Raw genomic sequence first — 17151 nt, 5'->3', positions numbered from 1 at the left:
ATTTTAAATTATGATTAGTTTTGCAATACCATTCGACACAGTCCAACTCGGTCAAGTAATTTAATGCACACATTTCAAATATATCTTCTACAGTTAAAAGGTAAGTTAACATATTACATATGATACACAGTTTTATTAGTTTAGGGCTAGAACAAGGAAAACCATCTAGTTATACACTCTGTAGTGCTGATGGAAAATAAGATGTAGAAGTAGTTGGATAAATTTATGTGGAATAATGGAGAACTCAGCCAAAACACCAAACTCGCTGTATATAGGACAAGACTGCATTCCAACTGCATATCTGAGAATTTTATTAGAGACTGGAACCTATGGATTGGAGAGAGAGAAAGATTGAGTGAGTGCTTAAGAAAATCAGGAGATATTGGAAAAGAACTTGATGTGTTAGTTCTTAAGATTGTTAATAACTTGAGGGTAGCTAAATGGTATGGTTGGTAAATAGATGAGAGATCAAATGTTAAAGTAGAAATAGCAGCGAAAAGAGATTTTGGTGTCTTTAGAGGAGGTCCAAGATCTCCTCTGAGGATCTGACAATTGATTCTAGAAACCAAACATGGCACTTTCCTCAGGCCTCCAGTATGCAGGGTTGTAGTCTCACACCAGTCAGTGAAAATCACTTATTACTACTTTGTTATTCATAAAAACTCATACCACAGGACAATTTGAAACTGTTGGTTGGAGAGTAGAAACACTATCCAGTTGACTAGCCAGGCTGGCCATCTAGATGGACAATTACAAACAGAACCAGTTAGATGGAGACTGACTATATATATTGTAGAATGGATGATTTATTTTTGTTGGAATGATTATACTGTTAAGTTTGTATACTTTGCTAAGGATGGCGCTTTTAGATGTAGTGAATCAGTGCCAGAATTAGCATGGTCAGGATTAACTGCAAAATAATAGTATCTTAAAATACAAACCAAAAAGTATTATGTTGTTTAAGCAGCCTGTATAGCCACTTCCATAGTAATGTTTTAATATCTTTATAGTATTGCACAGAATTGAAATTCACTCTCAGTGCTCATTCAGGAAGAGCTGTATTGTCAGTGGTTGGCATGCTGGTCTTTCAAGTCACTTTAAGAAAAATGTTGCATGGATTTATGTCTATAGGTCTAGGTGACCAAGAAGTAGGTCCTTCTTATCTAATTCATTAGAAAAGAGCTGGAACTCCATTCTGCTGGATTTGTTCCAGTTAAAAGTTGAGAACATAATTATAATCATTGTTACATTTAACGTGTCTATTATATCATTGTTATCCTCGAGTGTGAAGTACAGTGAACTAGCAAGGTAGGAGGACAGAAAATAGCTAAAGCTTTGATTAAATTAGCATGCATTTAGCCTGTAACTAGTTAAAAAAAAAAAAAAAAAAAAAAAAAAATACAGTAATGCCTTTTATTCCCAAAGGTAGTAGGCATGGCCACGTAGTTTTACAGATGTTACCTGCTGAAAATTTTATCTTTTTGGCAACTAGTAGGCAACCAATCTCAGTTCTTAACCAACCAACAGCTGGCCAAAAATCATCATTGACTTTAATTGGCATCCCTGGAGGAAAGCATGACAGACAGTTGCCATCATCTCATGTTCCCTAACACTATATATTATTGTCTGATATAGAGTGAGTTCTACAGTCAAAAAGACATTTCATTTATGTGACTGTTCCTTATTTCCAAGGAATTATATCTTGGATAGTTGATCTTAATTTTCAAGATGCAGTCCATCCTTTCTCTAAACTTTTTTCCTTTTATGGAACAAAAGATAAATTACTTATACTGGCATTCCTTGTTGTTTAACTCATTTTGCACATGTGGCTTGTCTTATTTTTGTTAATCATGAGAATCTTGAACCAGAACAACCTAGATTACAAAGCAGTCCATCACTTCCACATTCAATAACTGGTTGAGAGAAGACTTACTTCCTACATATGAGCAGATTACATGTGGTAGGTTGCTTGGTTGGAATTATGGCCAAGTTTGAGGTCATGCAATTCTTCATTCTCATTCTGTTTTACAAATGACCCGATTTCTTGCATGTAGGGTGCAAGAAACAAGTCTTTCATGTTAAATCCTGTGAGAACCCCCCCCCCCACTTCCCCTCCAAGCTGTAAGACAGATGGTTCAACATTTTCATGGTTGCACTCCAGAGTAAAAAAAATTACTGAATTTTTTTGGTGTTTTACCTATTCTTTTTGTGACAATAAGTTATTGAATTGTTGTGGCTATTAATGATTTATAGTAGAGTAAGTTGCGGCCACTTCCAGTGAAGTTTTTATTGTACGAATATTAGTAATACAATATATAATTAGCTATTTTTTTAAAGTCTTATTCACACTCATTTTTGGGAGAATTAGAATACTGTGTGGAATTATTGTAAATGATTTGTGTGATAAGAAATAGGCTTATTTTTGAGATATATGTATGTGTATATATATGACTACTACTATTAATTCGGAGTTGGGATATGTTCATTTTTAATATAAACTGACTATAAACCCGAGAATTATAACAAATTGAGATTTATTTGAAAACGTAACATGTTTCGTCGAGATTGACTTCATCAGGCGTTAAGAACATAGAAAGATATTAAGACACTGAAATAAACATTGAGCCACTCTAAAGCTATACAATTATAAAGTTATGATGCTCAACTGTAAATTATGAACTTGTGCTATAGCCCGTGTTAAAGTACTATTGTTGTACACTTTTGCGTGTGTGGAACCACACGATCTCCAGTATCTGATAGTAGAGCTGAAAGAGTCAGGCAAATTATAGCTGAGATTATTATTCATATGAAGAGGGTCCAAGGTGATTTCTTTTGACTCTACAATGCGGTGTTCTACCTCATCATGGCAAATGTGTAGGTTTGAAGGTGTTGTCCAATTTACTTCATGTTGGCGGCTTTCATTGTTCGTGTTTATTGAAAACAGGACATGGCCTGACAAGGCAGTTGCTCTGGTTCTCATATAAGCAATGTCTCTTTGGTGCTCCTCGAGACGTAGGAGAATAGATTTCTCCGTATGGCCATAGTAAGGTTTTCTGCACTCATATGTGACTTTGTATACACCTGGAAATTGTAGAAGGTTGCGAGATTGTTTATAGTTTCTGAAACTTGATCTTATTTTTGGAAGAGTCGAGAAGCACGTTTGTATGTTGAATTTCTTTAAGATTCTACTCAGTTTTTTGGTAGTGTGCTGATATATGGCAAAGAGATATAACCTTTTGAGTCGTTCTGTGTCTCTACGTTGACGGTGGGATAATTGTTTGTTGATACTTTTTAAAGGGTAGCCATTGCTTTTAAAGGTCCATTTAAGATGTAGTTCTTTTTTTAGTTCTTCTTCATCTGACAGTACAGATCTTGCACGATTCACAAGAGTTGATATAATACCCAACTTTTGTGCTGGATGGTGATGTGAGGATGCATGCAAATATCTGTCCGTGTGTGTTGGCTTTCTAAAAATAGAGACTTTTATTGATTCAGAGTCTTGGTGAGTTTAACATCAAGGAAACAGAGGGAACTATTTTCTTCAATCTCCATGGTCAATTTTATATCCTGATGGAGGTTGTTTAAATGGTTGAGAAACCTGTGAAGATTCTCAATACCATGCTCCCATATGAGGAATATATCGTCCACATATCTAAGCCAAATTCTTGGTTTTAAACTAAAAGAGGAAATTGCCTTTTGTTCAAAATCCTCGAAAAAAATGTTGGCTAATATAGGAGAGAGGGGGATACCCATAGCTAATCCTTTGACCTGTTTATATAGTTTACCTTCGAATTCAAAATAGCCAGAGTTTACACACTGAGATAGTAGAGAGAACATATTATTTGAAATCTTGTTCTTTAAAATATGGAGAACTTCTTGTATCGGAATGTTGGTAAAGAGTGCTACCACGTCAGAGCTCACCAAATGTCAGAAGATTTGAGTTTAAAGTCCTTGATTTTAGAGACAAAATCTGTTGAGTTTTTAATATAAGAAGAAGATTTTCCCGCATAAGCTTTTAATGATGATGTGAGATATTTAGATAATCTGTAGGTGGGTGAGTCAATGCTGTCTACTATAGGTCTCAGTGGATAGTTTTCTTTATGTACCTTAGGGAGACCATAAAGCCTTGGAATCAGTGTGTGTAAAGAACAGATGGAAAGCCGTGTATTTCGTGGAATTTCTGTGGTCTTTTGTAGGAGATTATTGGTTCTATTGTGTATTTCTCTTGTTGAATCCCTCTCAATTTCCGAATAACTATCTGACTCTAACATTGTTAAGATTTTTTCTGGGTAGTCTGTTTAATCTAGAACTATAGTTGCATTCCCCTTATCAGCTTTTAAGATGATGATAGCCTTGTTAATCCATAGATTTTTAATTGCAAGTCTCTCACCAGGGGATATATTATCAGAAGGAGGTTTTGCGTTTTTGATTGCAAGAATTGCTTCTGCGAAGTAAACTCGCGTCTGCAGTAGGAAGTAGCGAAGCTGCTTTCTCCATCTTAGTTAAAAGTAGTTCTTTAGGAATGCATTTTGGTGCCAACACAAAATTTAGACCTTTTTCGAGAATTTTCTCTTCATCGGGACTTAGTAAGACAATTCGTTAATCACCAAATTTTTAAGTCTGTTATGACAATTATTTAGAGTAGACCTTTCTTGTCTTTCTTGAAAAGATGCAAGTTTTCCTCAATTATTCCAAAGTTCCTACAATTTAAAGAAATCATTACTACAGAAAGAGCGCACCGAATTTACACTAAAGCTAAACTAGATCTTTTAACGGAGAGGATTTGCGATACAAAACGCAATTTATCTTTGCTTTTCACAGAAAAAACATCATTAGAAAACCAATTAGCAGCCTGCTAATTGGTTTTCTAATTAGCAGGCTGACTTCGCATAGAAGGAAGCAATTCTTGCAATCAACAATGCAAAACCTCCTTCTGATAATATATCCCCTGGTGAGAGACTTGCAATTAAAATTCTACGGATTAACAAGAATATCGTCATCTTAAAAGCTGATAATGGGAATGCCACTGTAGTTCGAGATAAAACAGACTACCGAGAAAAAATCTTAACATTGTTAGAGTCAGATAGTTATTTGGAAATTGAGAGGGATCCAACAAGAGAAATACACAATAGAACCAATAATCTCCTACAAAAGACCACAGAAATTCCACGAAATACACGGCTTTCCATCTGTTCTTTACACCCACTGAGACCTACAGTAGACAGCATTGACTCACCCACCTACAGATTATCTAAATATCTCGCGTCATCGTTAAAAGCTTATGTGGGAAAATTTTCTTCTTATATTAAAAACTCAACAGATTTTGTCTCTAAAATCAAGGACTTTAAACTCAAATCTTCTGACATCTTGGTGAGCTTTGACGTGGTAGCACTCTTTACCAACATTCCGACACAAGAAGTTCTCCATATTTTAAAGAACAAGATTTCAAATAAAATGATATCTCCACTATCTCACTGTGTAAACTCTGGCTATTTTGAATTCGAAGGTAAACTATATAAACAAGTCAAGGGATTAGCTATGGGAAGCCCCCCCTCTCTCCTATGTTAGCCAACATTTTTTTCAAGGATTTTGAACAAAAGGCAGTTTCCTCTTTTAGTTTAAAACCAAGAATTTGGCTTAGATATCTGGACGATATATTCCTCATATGGGAGCATGGTATTGAGAATCTTCACAGGTTTCTTTTTAACAACCATTTAAACAACCTCCATCAGGATATAAAATTGACCATGGAGATTGAAGAAAATAGTTCCCTCTGTTTCCTTGATGTTAAACTCACCAAGATGTTTGAATCAATAAAAGTCTCTATATTTAGAAAGCCAACACACACGAACAGATATTTGCATGCGTCCTCATATCACCATCCAGCACAAAAGTTGGGTATTATATCAACTCTTGCAAATCGTGCAAGATCTGTACTGTCAGATGAAGAACTAAAAAAAGAACAATAACATCTTAAATGGACCTTTAAAAGCAATGGCTACTCTTTAAAAAGTATCAACAAACAATTATCCCACCGTCAACGTAGAGACACAGAACGACTCCAAAGGTTATATCTCTTTGCCATATATCAGCACACTATCCAAAAAACTGAGTAGAATCTTAAAGAAATCAACATACAAACGTGCTTCTCGACTCTTCCAAAAATAAGATCAAGTTTCGGCAACTATAAACAATCTCACAACCTTCTACAATTTCCAGGTGTATACAAAGTCACATGTGAGTGCGGAAAACCTTACTATGGCCAAATGGAGAAATCTATTCTCCTACGTCTCGAGGAGCGCCAGAGAGACATTGCTTATAAGAGAACCAGAGCTACTGCCCTGTCAAGCCATATCCTGTTTTCAATAAACACGAACAACGAAAGCCGCCAACTTGAAGTAAATTGGACAACTTCAAATCTACACATTTGCCATGATGAAGTAGAACGCCGCATTGTAGAGTCAAAAGAAATCACCTTGGACCCTCTTCATATGAACAATAATCTCAGCTATAATTTGCCTGACTCTTTCAGCTTTACTATCAGATACTGGAGATCGTGTGGTTCCACACACGCAAAAGTGTACAACAATAGAACTTTAACACGTACTATAGCACAAGTTCATAATAACTGTAATTTACAGTCGAATATCATAACTTTATAATTGTATAGCTTTAGAGTGTCTCAATGTTTATTTCAGTGTCTTTTAATATCTTTCTATGTTCTTAACGTCTGATGAAGTCAATCTCGACGAAACATGTTGCGTTTTCAAATAAATCTCAATTTGTTATAATTCTCGGGTTTATAGTCAGTTTATATTAAAAATGAACATATCCCAACCCCGAGTTAATAGTAGTAGTCATATATATATATACATATATCTCAAAAATAAGCCTATTTCTTATCACACAAATCGTTTTGGGAAAGAGTGTCTTAGTTTTGATTCCCATCGGTGACGTGAGAAGCTGAAGGTTTTTCCTCAGCCGTAGCCAAGTTAACCGGTCTTGGGCGTGGACAGTAGGTTTTTTCCCCAGTTTATCCTGGGGTTTTTCATCCCCCAAGCAGACAAACTGGCCTTGAGAATTCAACACTACAGACATAGGGTACAGCAGGGAGTAGGGCTTGACCACCTTATCCTGTGAACAGTTTGAGGTTCGATGATTAATAAACCCTCGACACCGTAAGATAAAAGATGGAAAAAGGAAGATGAGATGAGATGATGAATAAAAATGAATATTCTGTGTATTATAAGATGTTGTTGATTTGCAACAAAATACCAGCATATATGAGATTGATAAGACAGAGAACCACTGATACTTAATAAAAACAAAAAAACTGATGAATATAGTATTCTTGAAAGTGTGGATAATTCCGATAATGATCGGGTGTTATGTATACTGAGTCTCAGTAAACAAAAGAAATTTCTTGGAAAACAGAGCAAAATATACACAAACTAGAGAAATACACATAACATGGGCAACAAATTTTAAGAGATGATTTGCTGCTCCATCAAACGATATTTATTCCTGCCATTTTTCTGTCTCCTTGTAAGTTTGTTTTTAATTATGCCATCATAAATTCGCTTATTCATGTCTAGACTTTATAGGATTGTGCTATTTGTCCTGCCCAGCAACTTATAGGACACACATATCACAAATGTTAATTAATTTGTTTATTAATAATTAATAAATGAATGAAACATTAATGAAAATATTTCTACTTGCACTTATTCTTTCTTTTCATTTCCTATTTTAATATGTCTAATAAATGATGGTCCACATATTTTCATCTTTGAGTATTAATATCATACCAACCAACTATAGCATTCTCCTTCATTGTAGTTTTCTAATAAATCTTAAAACAAACAGATTGTTCCCCTCCCCACTCTACACAGAAGTATTCAAAGTTATCCTGCAATTAATTGCATTGCACCAATTAAGACGAGCACTGATGCACTATGCACTCTCAAAACTTTCATACATCAATAAAAATGCAATCATATGGTCATGGGTGTCTGCAGAGGTAGGGGGAAAATGGAACCCCCAGGCTCGAGTAAAAAAATTCCACAAATTATAATCGTAAAAGTGATTCAGGTATATATAACCTTATATGTAAGCTTTGTCTTTCTTTAAATTTTATTATGAGTTGGTCTGTTTTGGCCCCTGCTGGGGTAGCCATAGAATGTGTTTTATTGCAGCAATAAAACACATGTTCCTAATTTTGGTTCATCTTTTTCTGATTCGTGAACAGCGAGACCAGTTCGTTTGCCCTCTGTGTCTAGTGAGTCACAAAGTGAAGTGTAAATTGTAAATTTATAGTGAAACAAATTTAAACATAAAAATATATTTTTAAAAGGTAAGTGTATGTAATTGAATATTATTTTACTTGTTAGTTTTATGATTTTTTGCTTTTAAACTGAAATAATTTAATTTAGGATTTTGGGATTGATTAATTAGTTGATTTTTAATAAAATATGCCGGTCAATTTTTTTAATATATGAAATTGTGCTAAAACTGTATTAATTCTGAATACTTTTTTTTCTCCAAGAATTAAAGATCATTAAAATCGGTGTAAAATGAAAATAATGTACTGTATTTATGGTTTATATCAAAAAATGCTAAAAGACGTTTATTGATGTAATTATTTGTCTCCAAGCTTTCCCCCCTCTGGAAAATTTTCTGTGGATGCACGCCCATGCATATGGTCAAATTGACATGAAATTTGTAGCGCGCGTTGTATAACCCACACGACAGCACACCCAACCGAAATGGGCACACGATGCCACTGATGTGTCTCTACTGTTTTGGCCCAGACAACACATACTACATATACCATGTCAGGATGTTGCTTTACACCCAATGATTGGCATGCCTTTTGGATTTCGTTCTCTATGGTTGCGTGCTCCAATGCTCCAATGGGATGGTTTCACCCCATTGGAGAAAGGTGGTAATTTTACATTATTTGTGATTGTGTATACCATTTGTGGTGCAGCAACTTTTATGTTTGCTTCATTAAAGACATCGTCTGTCTCTGTTTTTTCTGTCGTGATCACGATCACGACAGAAAAAACCAACACCAGAAACTATTGCTTCGACAGTCACAGACGATGTCTTTAATGAAGCAAACACAAAAGTTGCTGCACCACATATGGTATACACAATCACAAATAATGTAAACTCCAGTTATAACCAACTAATAAAAAGACCCAACTAAAATTCTATAGGTACAGTATTATTCTAAAGGAAGTTCACTGTGGCAAATTGCTTACTATAACAAACTGTTCTCAGGTGGCCTTGTGAGCTTGCTTATAAGTTGACTGTATTGACATCTTTGTTTCATTATGAATGAAAGCAACAGTGTATTTGGGCATTTGTTTAGGGCAGTATTTCACTGGTAGTAGAAAAGGGGAGACATTAATTGTCATCAATAGGGCTTTATTTTATTTTTTTATTATTTTTATTTATTTTGACATTTGCTAACATCATTACTATTGTCTTTGTAAATTATGGGGAGAAATGATTGGATGTTCTCTTCATGCAATAGATCATGCTAAATATATGAAAACAGTGATTTCAAGCTCATTTTGCAGTTTGTTTAGGAGTACCCTGAATCTAAAGGAATATATAAATTATTACCTTGGATAAGAGGGTAGTTGACTGACATATTAAAAAAATGGTTATGGGGATGTTTGCTGTTTTAAGGATACTTGTGACATAAGACTGAAAGATATTTATTTAACCAAATATTTCGGTCTGGAAATAGCAGACCATCCTCAGTGGTATTACAAGAACAGTTTTAAAAAAATACAAGCTAGAATACTAACAATAGATTGTTAAAAATAGAACACGGCACATGATGTTATATCACTAAGTATGAAACGGAATATTTTGAAGTACAGACATGATTGGGAGAAAAAAAAATTTAATGAGTAATCTTGATTAGACTTTCTCAGATTTTTGATATAGATATACAGTCTTTATGATTCAGGTTGGGATGATGGAGCAAGGCCTCCACGCTTTCCTTGAACAAACGTTCAAACCTATAATGGGATCTATGTAAGAGGCAAGTCCTGGACCCAAAGATGCTGTGGTCAGTTTCAATCCCGTGTTGAGCCAATCCAGACTTTTCAGGTTCGTTGTGAAGAATGGAGGATTGATGTTCTTGGATTCTTTTTTCAAGAGAACGTCCAGTCTGTCCAAAATAGGAGAGATCACAGTTATGGGAATGTTAGTCTGCAAAATTTAAGGTGAATAGTGGTGCACCACAGCGATTAATCCTTGTGCCATTGTTATTCAGTCTTTACATTAATGGCACTGTTAAGAATTTGACAGGAAACACAGCTGTTTGCTGATTATGGAAAGTTAGGGGGTTTAATCAGGAATGTGACTGATATGCAATACTTGCAGACTGATTCAATGTTAGTAAATGCAAAGTTATGCACTTTGGTGTAATGATATCCAGTGGTGTATTATATATCAGTAGATAGGCAGCTGAAGTTCAAGGGGGCATATAGCAAAAATTGCAAATGCAACTCAGAGGATAATTACAATGTTGAAACAAACATTGACATGTAAGGATAAGGAAATCATTTTGCTTCTTCACCAGACTTTGGTACGATCTCATCTGGACTGTTGTGCATAGATCTGGTCTTCTGGTTTCCAATGTGATGTAGATACAGTGGAGCAGGTGAGTGTTAAAGATAATATTAGGACTATGGAATGTAGATTATGAGGACAGATTGAGAATCTGCAGACACTAGCAAACAAGATATGACAGACTATAAATTTCTGAAAGCATCATATAGAATATCAGTAGATGGAAATTTATGGAGGTTTAGAAGACAAGAGAACATCCATGGAAACTGAATGCGTTCAAGAGCAGGTGAGAGCTGGATTTTTCTCTCATATAGCAGTGTCTGATTGGAATGACTTGCAGAGGTTATGAGTGTGGTAGTGTGAATGAATTGAAGAATAGTAATGACAGGTGTGGGGTCATAGGATCTTTCTGGAAGTCTCGGAATAATAATAATAATAGCATTCATCTGTCATTTATCTGACCTTCAAAACAACAACCGTTCATTTAACCAACTTTTGCATCCCATTCTTCAATTATCAGAACAGCAAATTGCTTTCCCAATGTGGTCAGATAAACATTAGATTGCTTATAATATTTTGAACTTTTAAATGGAGGCTTTCCTAGATCTTGTTGCTTCTTATATAGTAATCTACCATTTATACGACCTTAAACAACCACCCTTCAATGAATCGACCTTTGCATACCAGCTGACTTCTGGTATAGCACCACAATTACAATTGTGGAGTACAATTTTAATTGTACTTCAGTTATCTGACCCTTCAGTCATCAGAATGGCAAATTACCTTCCTAATGTGTTCAGATAAACAGTAGTTTACTGTGGTTTTACTTGATAATGGATATCGAATGCCAATATAATATTGTTGTGCTTGCTTGCTGGTTGTGATTTGGAATAATTTAAGTATTCTCTCATTTACAAACTGTGGAAGGAAATGATGCAAGGGACAGCACCTCTGTGTAAGCTGGTGTACTCTATATAAACATAAAATCAAGGTAGAACTGAAATGTGTTTATTTCTTCTTCCTGAATATGAGATTGGAAAAAATCTATTCCATAAATCTTAAAAAATTTGTGAATTTTAGTAAAGTTAATCACTCTGAACAAATGTATAAATAGTAAAGATGTTTGTTTTAACTTGTCTTATAGGAATGATTTCTTAACACTTCCATTTCAATCCCTGGAATGCTATATGGCTAATATACGACCTGCCAATGGTAAGTAATCATTTTTAATTATCATTGTAGTTCTCATTGTGTTTTTCACTTTGCAGTGAAGAAAAAACTTGGTATAAAGAGGTTTGGAACTATATCATTAGTTGTGGATTGCCATCATGTTACCCCCCACCACCACCACCAAAAAAAAGGGGGGGAAGTAGATTTTCTGTTCCTTGTATCCAATGAAGTAGTAATAAGAAATTTTCATTGCTTTTAAAAAAAAATAAAATAAAATAAAAAATTAAACCCCTATTTGGGTTGATTTCATCCTCCAGTCTCATTTGTTATTTATTTATTTTTAGTTGGTATTCTTTAGAACATCCAAATAGTGGCTCACATTGCCTGCCAACTTTGCTAGCCTGGTTAGATGTATGAATCCATTTGTACTTTCAGGTTTTTTTTTTTTTTGTCACCTTTATCATCTAATTTTTTTTACAGTGCTCTTTCTTCATTTTTAAGTTATCTTTTATATAAAGATGGCAAAATCTCCTGGAGTAGCTAAACAAAAGTCCTCATGAATTTTGTTTAGCTACTTTTATGTGCAGGTTAGTTTTTTTTTTTGCATTTCTCTCTGTATTCTATAAGAGCACAGGCTGATCTGTTTGCCAGAAATTTGAAATATTATTTTTTTCTTTTTCCAGGACTTCCTGTTTACTATCTTAAGTTTACCTCTAGCATGAAGTTTTGAATGTTCTATCTGGCAAACAACTACATTCAAATTAGTCTCCAGTTTCTGATTTTGAAATTTGCTTACATTACTGTACTTAAAATTGACTCCCATTGAGAAATTGATCTCTGTTTTGTGTTGATTATTGTGCTATCGAGCAAAAAATAAATATCTTCTTAAACTTATCATTTCATCTCCTACCTTCTTAGCCTTGATAACCCTTATTGTGTTACTATATTTCTGTAATTATTATGTCAGTGATGTCTGTTCTGGTAGCTGAATTTATAGTGTTTGTTATGGTGAAGTTGCATAGATAGAAAAATCAAAACTTTCTAGCAAGGTAGTCAGCATGTGCTCTGAGAGAAAATACTGAAAATGTAAGAAAGCTAAACAGTGCATAAAAGCAGATAAAGTCATGGGAAGATTTTCATAAGAATCTATCTATCTATCTATCTGTTCCCTTCTGCCAGACGGCCAGGGGAGGGTAGCTATATATGCTACCATACTAGGGAGATGATTATGAGCAAGGTGGTTTCCCGTTGCCTTCCTTGCCGTAAGTATTTTTTTGACTGTAACCTGTGTGTTCACGGGGCCGGTTTGCCTGCTTGCGGGATGAAAAACCCCAGATAGTATTCATTTTCTGTATTCATAAGAATACAGAAAATAAATATGAAGTATGTGGGAAATGATCTGCAGACTATTAATAAAGCCTAGAAATTGTGTGTGTGTGTTGGGGGTTGGGGGCTTTACTGTAAAAAGAAAACAGATGGTGAAGGCAACATGAAAACTGAAGTTACTCTATATGTCTGGAATAATTACTTTAAAATATGCTGAAAGAAACAAGAAATGACATAACAGAACATATTCAAGAATCAAGATTGCATATCCATAGGTGAGTTAGAAAAAAAGCAATTCATCAATTTTCTGATAAGTACCCTCAAGGGATGTTCAGGCTACTATGACAGCACTACATGATTAAGTGTCAACAATTTTCCTCCAAATTAGGCTATTACTTGTGAGCACTCAAATATTGTCATATCCAACATTTTGTGCTTTTAAGACACTTCTGACTGAATAAATTCACCTAGACCATGGTCTTCCTCTGGGTTTCTTTCTTGCCATCTTGGCATCAAACACCTCTTTTACTGACCTTTCCTCAACCATTCTATTTGAGTGGCCATACCACCTTAAATTAGCTCTGCTTACATGTTCTTGAATGCTAATATTGTCAAGCTACTTTGTAGTATCTTCATTTTTACTCTGATATTGCTATTGATGCCATCTGTTCACTCCTGTAATTTTTCTCAGAACTCATATCTGTGGTCCCTAGTCTTTGATCAAGTACTTTATTTCTAACTCAACTCGATCCATAACTTAAAACTGGTTTGAACACTGTCTTATATACTTCTAGTTTGGTGTTTTGGCTAATTTCTCTCTTATTTCATAAGAGAGAAATTAGCTATAATTTCATAATTTTGGCTAATTCCCTAATTAGCCACAATTTCCATAAGTGAGAAATTTATGCAAGTGGATAGCCAACTGCATAAATTTATGCAGTTGGCTATCCATCATACCAGCTTTGCTTATTCTATTGTTATTCTCTTTCCAGATTTAACTTGCCATCTTCACTAAAAACTGTGCCCAATTAACTGAAATATTTTACTTGTCTGTATGCTTTTCATTCAGTTTCATTTTCATTCGTTTCATATGTTTCTGCCTATTTTCATAGTTTTGGTCTTTTTATTGCTGATTTTCATGTCAACATCATCATCAGTTTCCAAATTTGTTATAGCTGTTATTAAGTTTAATTAGAGATTCCTGGAGACTTGCACTAGATATGTTCAGGAGTGGAACATCATCTGCATAAAGCAAATAGCTATGGTTGACATCTCCAATTCTAATATCAGCCTGAACCCATCTTGTTCTATTCCAATTTTCTCTTCCACATTTCTTCAAGTATGCTTGCATAAATCTTACCTGAACACCCAGTAGAGAAATTCCTCTGTAATTCTCACATTCAGCTTTATTTCCTTTTTTTTATTGATGGGAACTATGAGTACTCTACTCCCATCATCTGAAATTTGACCTTCTGACCAGGCCCTCTGAATTATGCAGTGTAGCCATTATAAAGCTTTTATACCTCCACACTTAAGCATTTCTGGTAAAATATCATCTACTCCAGCTGCCTTTCCACATTTCCAGTTTTTGATGACTTTTTCTACCTCAAGCATTGATATATACTCCTGTTTGCATTCCTTTTGAAAATTTTCTAGTGCAGTTCTGTCAGTGCTTGTTTTGTTTAGTAGTCTTTCAAAGTGATTTCAAAGTAATTACTCCAGACATCTAGGACATCCTTATATTCAGGTTGGAGGTGAATTTCATTGCCCAGTGTGAGACCACCATCCTGCTTATTGAAGGATGGAAGGAGCTTGAAAAAGTTTCATGTTTGGTCTCTAGTACAGTTTCCAGACTATGTAAATAAATAATAAATAAATATATATACACACACACACACAAAAAAAAAAAAATGTAAATTAATAAAATTTGAAAAAATTCCTCGCATGTCCATGGTACGAATTTACTAAATGTACTATATGCTTACAAATAAACTTTTCGTGAGTGGGAACTGCATTAATAATAATAATAATTAATTAGATATGTTTCCTGTTCAAGTTTTAATTACAATTAACTTATTTATAATAAATATTCTGGTAATTAATTTTCCTTAAGGGAATCTTCTTTTTATCCATTAGATGATGTAAATCTTTTTCTGGTTTCTTTTCAATTCTCACAACATGTTTTGTGTGTGTGTTCATTAATTTGCATTGTGCCTATGCCTTATTACAGTGACATCTTGACAGTCAGGTAATGAAGATGGTAAGAGTGTAATCATGGTGAACATTTGTGAGTAGCACAATCAAGGCAAAGCTTCCTTTTACTTGATTCCTACTTTATACAGCCAGTATGAAAACCAGAAAAACATTTTGAGGTGTTTTAATTACAATGACATAAGAAAGTTTTTTGCTTTTTCTTCTTTTTGTTGCTAAATGAAATACTGCTTTCTGTTGGCAACCTGAATGTGAAACATAACTAGGCTTAGCAGCTTTGCTAGTCCTCTACTGTTAGCAAAACTGGAAGCAGTGTGGTCGCATTCTGTTTACATTGACATTTTGACAGATAGGCTAAAATCTGATTGACATAATATGCATCTCTTATTCTAATATTAATAATGAAAATAAATAAAAATTTGTCAGTAAACAAATTATGTAAAGATATTTAAATGTTTTTATGGACTGGATTGATAGGCACAGCCGAGGCAGTGAGTGTGTCAGAATTGGAAGATGTAGCATTGGACGTCTGCTTTTTTCAGATGACCTAGTTCTGCTTAGCTCTTCCACAGATGACCTCCAGTGAACCCTGGATAGGTTTGTAGCTGTTTGTGCAGAAGCCGGAATGAAGATCAGTGTGACCAAAACTGAAACATTTGTGGTCTCAAGACAACCATCCCATGCACGCTACATGTGAGTGGAGTCCCACTGAGGCAGGTGGAGAAGTTTAAATACCTTGGGTTCATATTCATGAGCGATGCAAAGTTGGAACATAGAGCTAGATACTTGGATTGGCTCAGCAAGTGCAATATTGCAGGAGCTTGGCTGTTCGGTAGTATTGAAGTGGGAGTTAAGTCAGAAGGCAAAGCTGGCTGTCTTCAATACAGTCTATGTCCCCATCCTCACCTATGGTCATAAGACCAGGTGAAGTTGGGTAGTAACCGAAAGAGTGCTGACAAGAATCCAAGCGGCTGAAATGAGGTTCCTTCAAGGGGTTGCGGGGCTGACAAGACGACAGAGTCAGAAGCTCTGCAATTCGGGAACCCTCAATACTCAACTGCTGCTTCTCCGTGTTGAGAGATCACAATTACGTTGGTACGGGCACCTGGTCAGAATGCCACAAGAGAGGCTCCCCCAGCAGGCCCTCTTTGCCAAGCCAGAGGGTGGGAGGCCACGTGGAAGACCATGGACTCGCTGGATAGATTATATCCAAAACCTTGGGTGGACACGTTTAGGAGTCCCACCAGAACACCTAAGCTTGGTGGCAGAGGATCGTGACCATTGGAAGTTCCTCTTGCAGGCTGCTGTCCCCACAACCCAATTAAGAAAGGTGGGCCTTGAAGATTTTATTTAAAGAATGAATTTAAATGTTTTAACACTGTTCACAGATTACATTTCAAATCACATATTCCTAGAAGTATGGCTCAAATTCTACAGAAACTAGTTAACTGCAGTTGAACTGATGCTGGACAAATATTGGTGTACTGTTTTCCCATCAGCATTGATCACAGAGGATTGCCATGCCCTTGGTGTGAAGCACCTTTCCAGGTGGAGGGAACCTCCCTCCCAGTCATTCTTATTATATGTTTTTCTTTCCATGTTATTTGCTCTGCTTCTCCTGAGTCTTTTTTTCAAACATGTCTTCCAGACCACCGTCAGTCGGATCCAATCCATTACCACTGTGTTTTGTTTTCTGTGCTGTGCAACTTTTGGACACCCAGAAAGGGAATCTTGGTAGACCTCTGCTTTGGCAAGACAGGTATTCCTGGTTGTCCTGGCCAGGATCAGTCAGCTGGTAGGCTTGCTCTAAGGCCCAAGGATATTGTACTAAGTTTCCCTTGGTTAGGGGAC

The 17151-nt window shown here is 35.5% G+C and overlaps 1 protein-coding gene across 1 annotated transcript in view; it reads left to right on the top strand.

Moving 5' to 3' along the window:
* Window positions 1-17151, top strand: part of LOC150095622 (A-kinase anchor protein 1, mitochondrial-like) — a 103147-nt gene that overhangs the window by 56486 nt on the left and 29510 nt on the right. Inside the window, exon 7 of the mRNA XM_090410567.1 lies at window positions 11738-11805. Coding sequence (XP_090266693.1) covers window positions 11738-11805 — 68 coding nt within the window. The remainder of the gene's footprint in view (window positions 1-11737; window positions 11806-17151) is intronic.

Source organism: Typopeltis vanoorti, chromosome 20, assembly GCF_054136105.1.
Source record: "Typopeltis vanoorti isolate ZY-2024b chromosome 20, IOZ_Tvanoo_1.0, whole genome shotgun sequence".
Taxonomy (NCBI): domain Eukaryota; kingdom Metazoa; phylum Arthropoda; class Arachnida; order Uropygi; family Thelyphonidae; genus Typopeltis; species Typopeltis vanoorti.
This window is presented reverse-complemented; position numbering and strand designations above follow the sequence as displayed.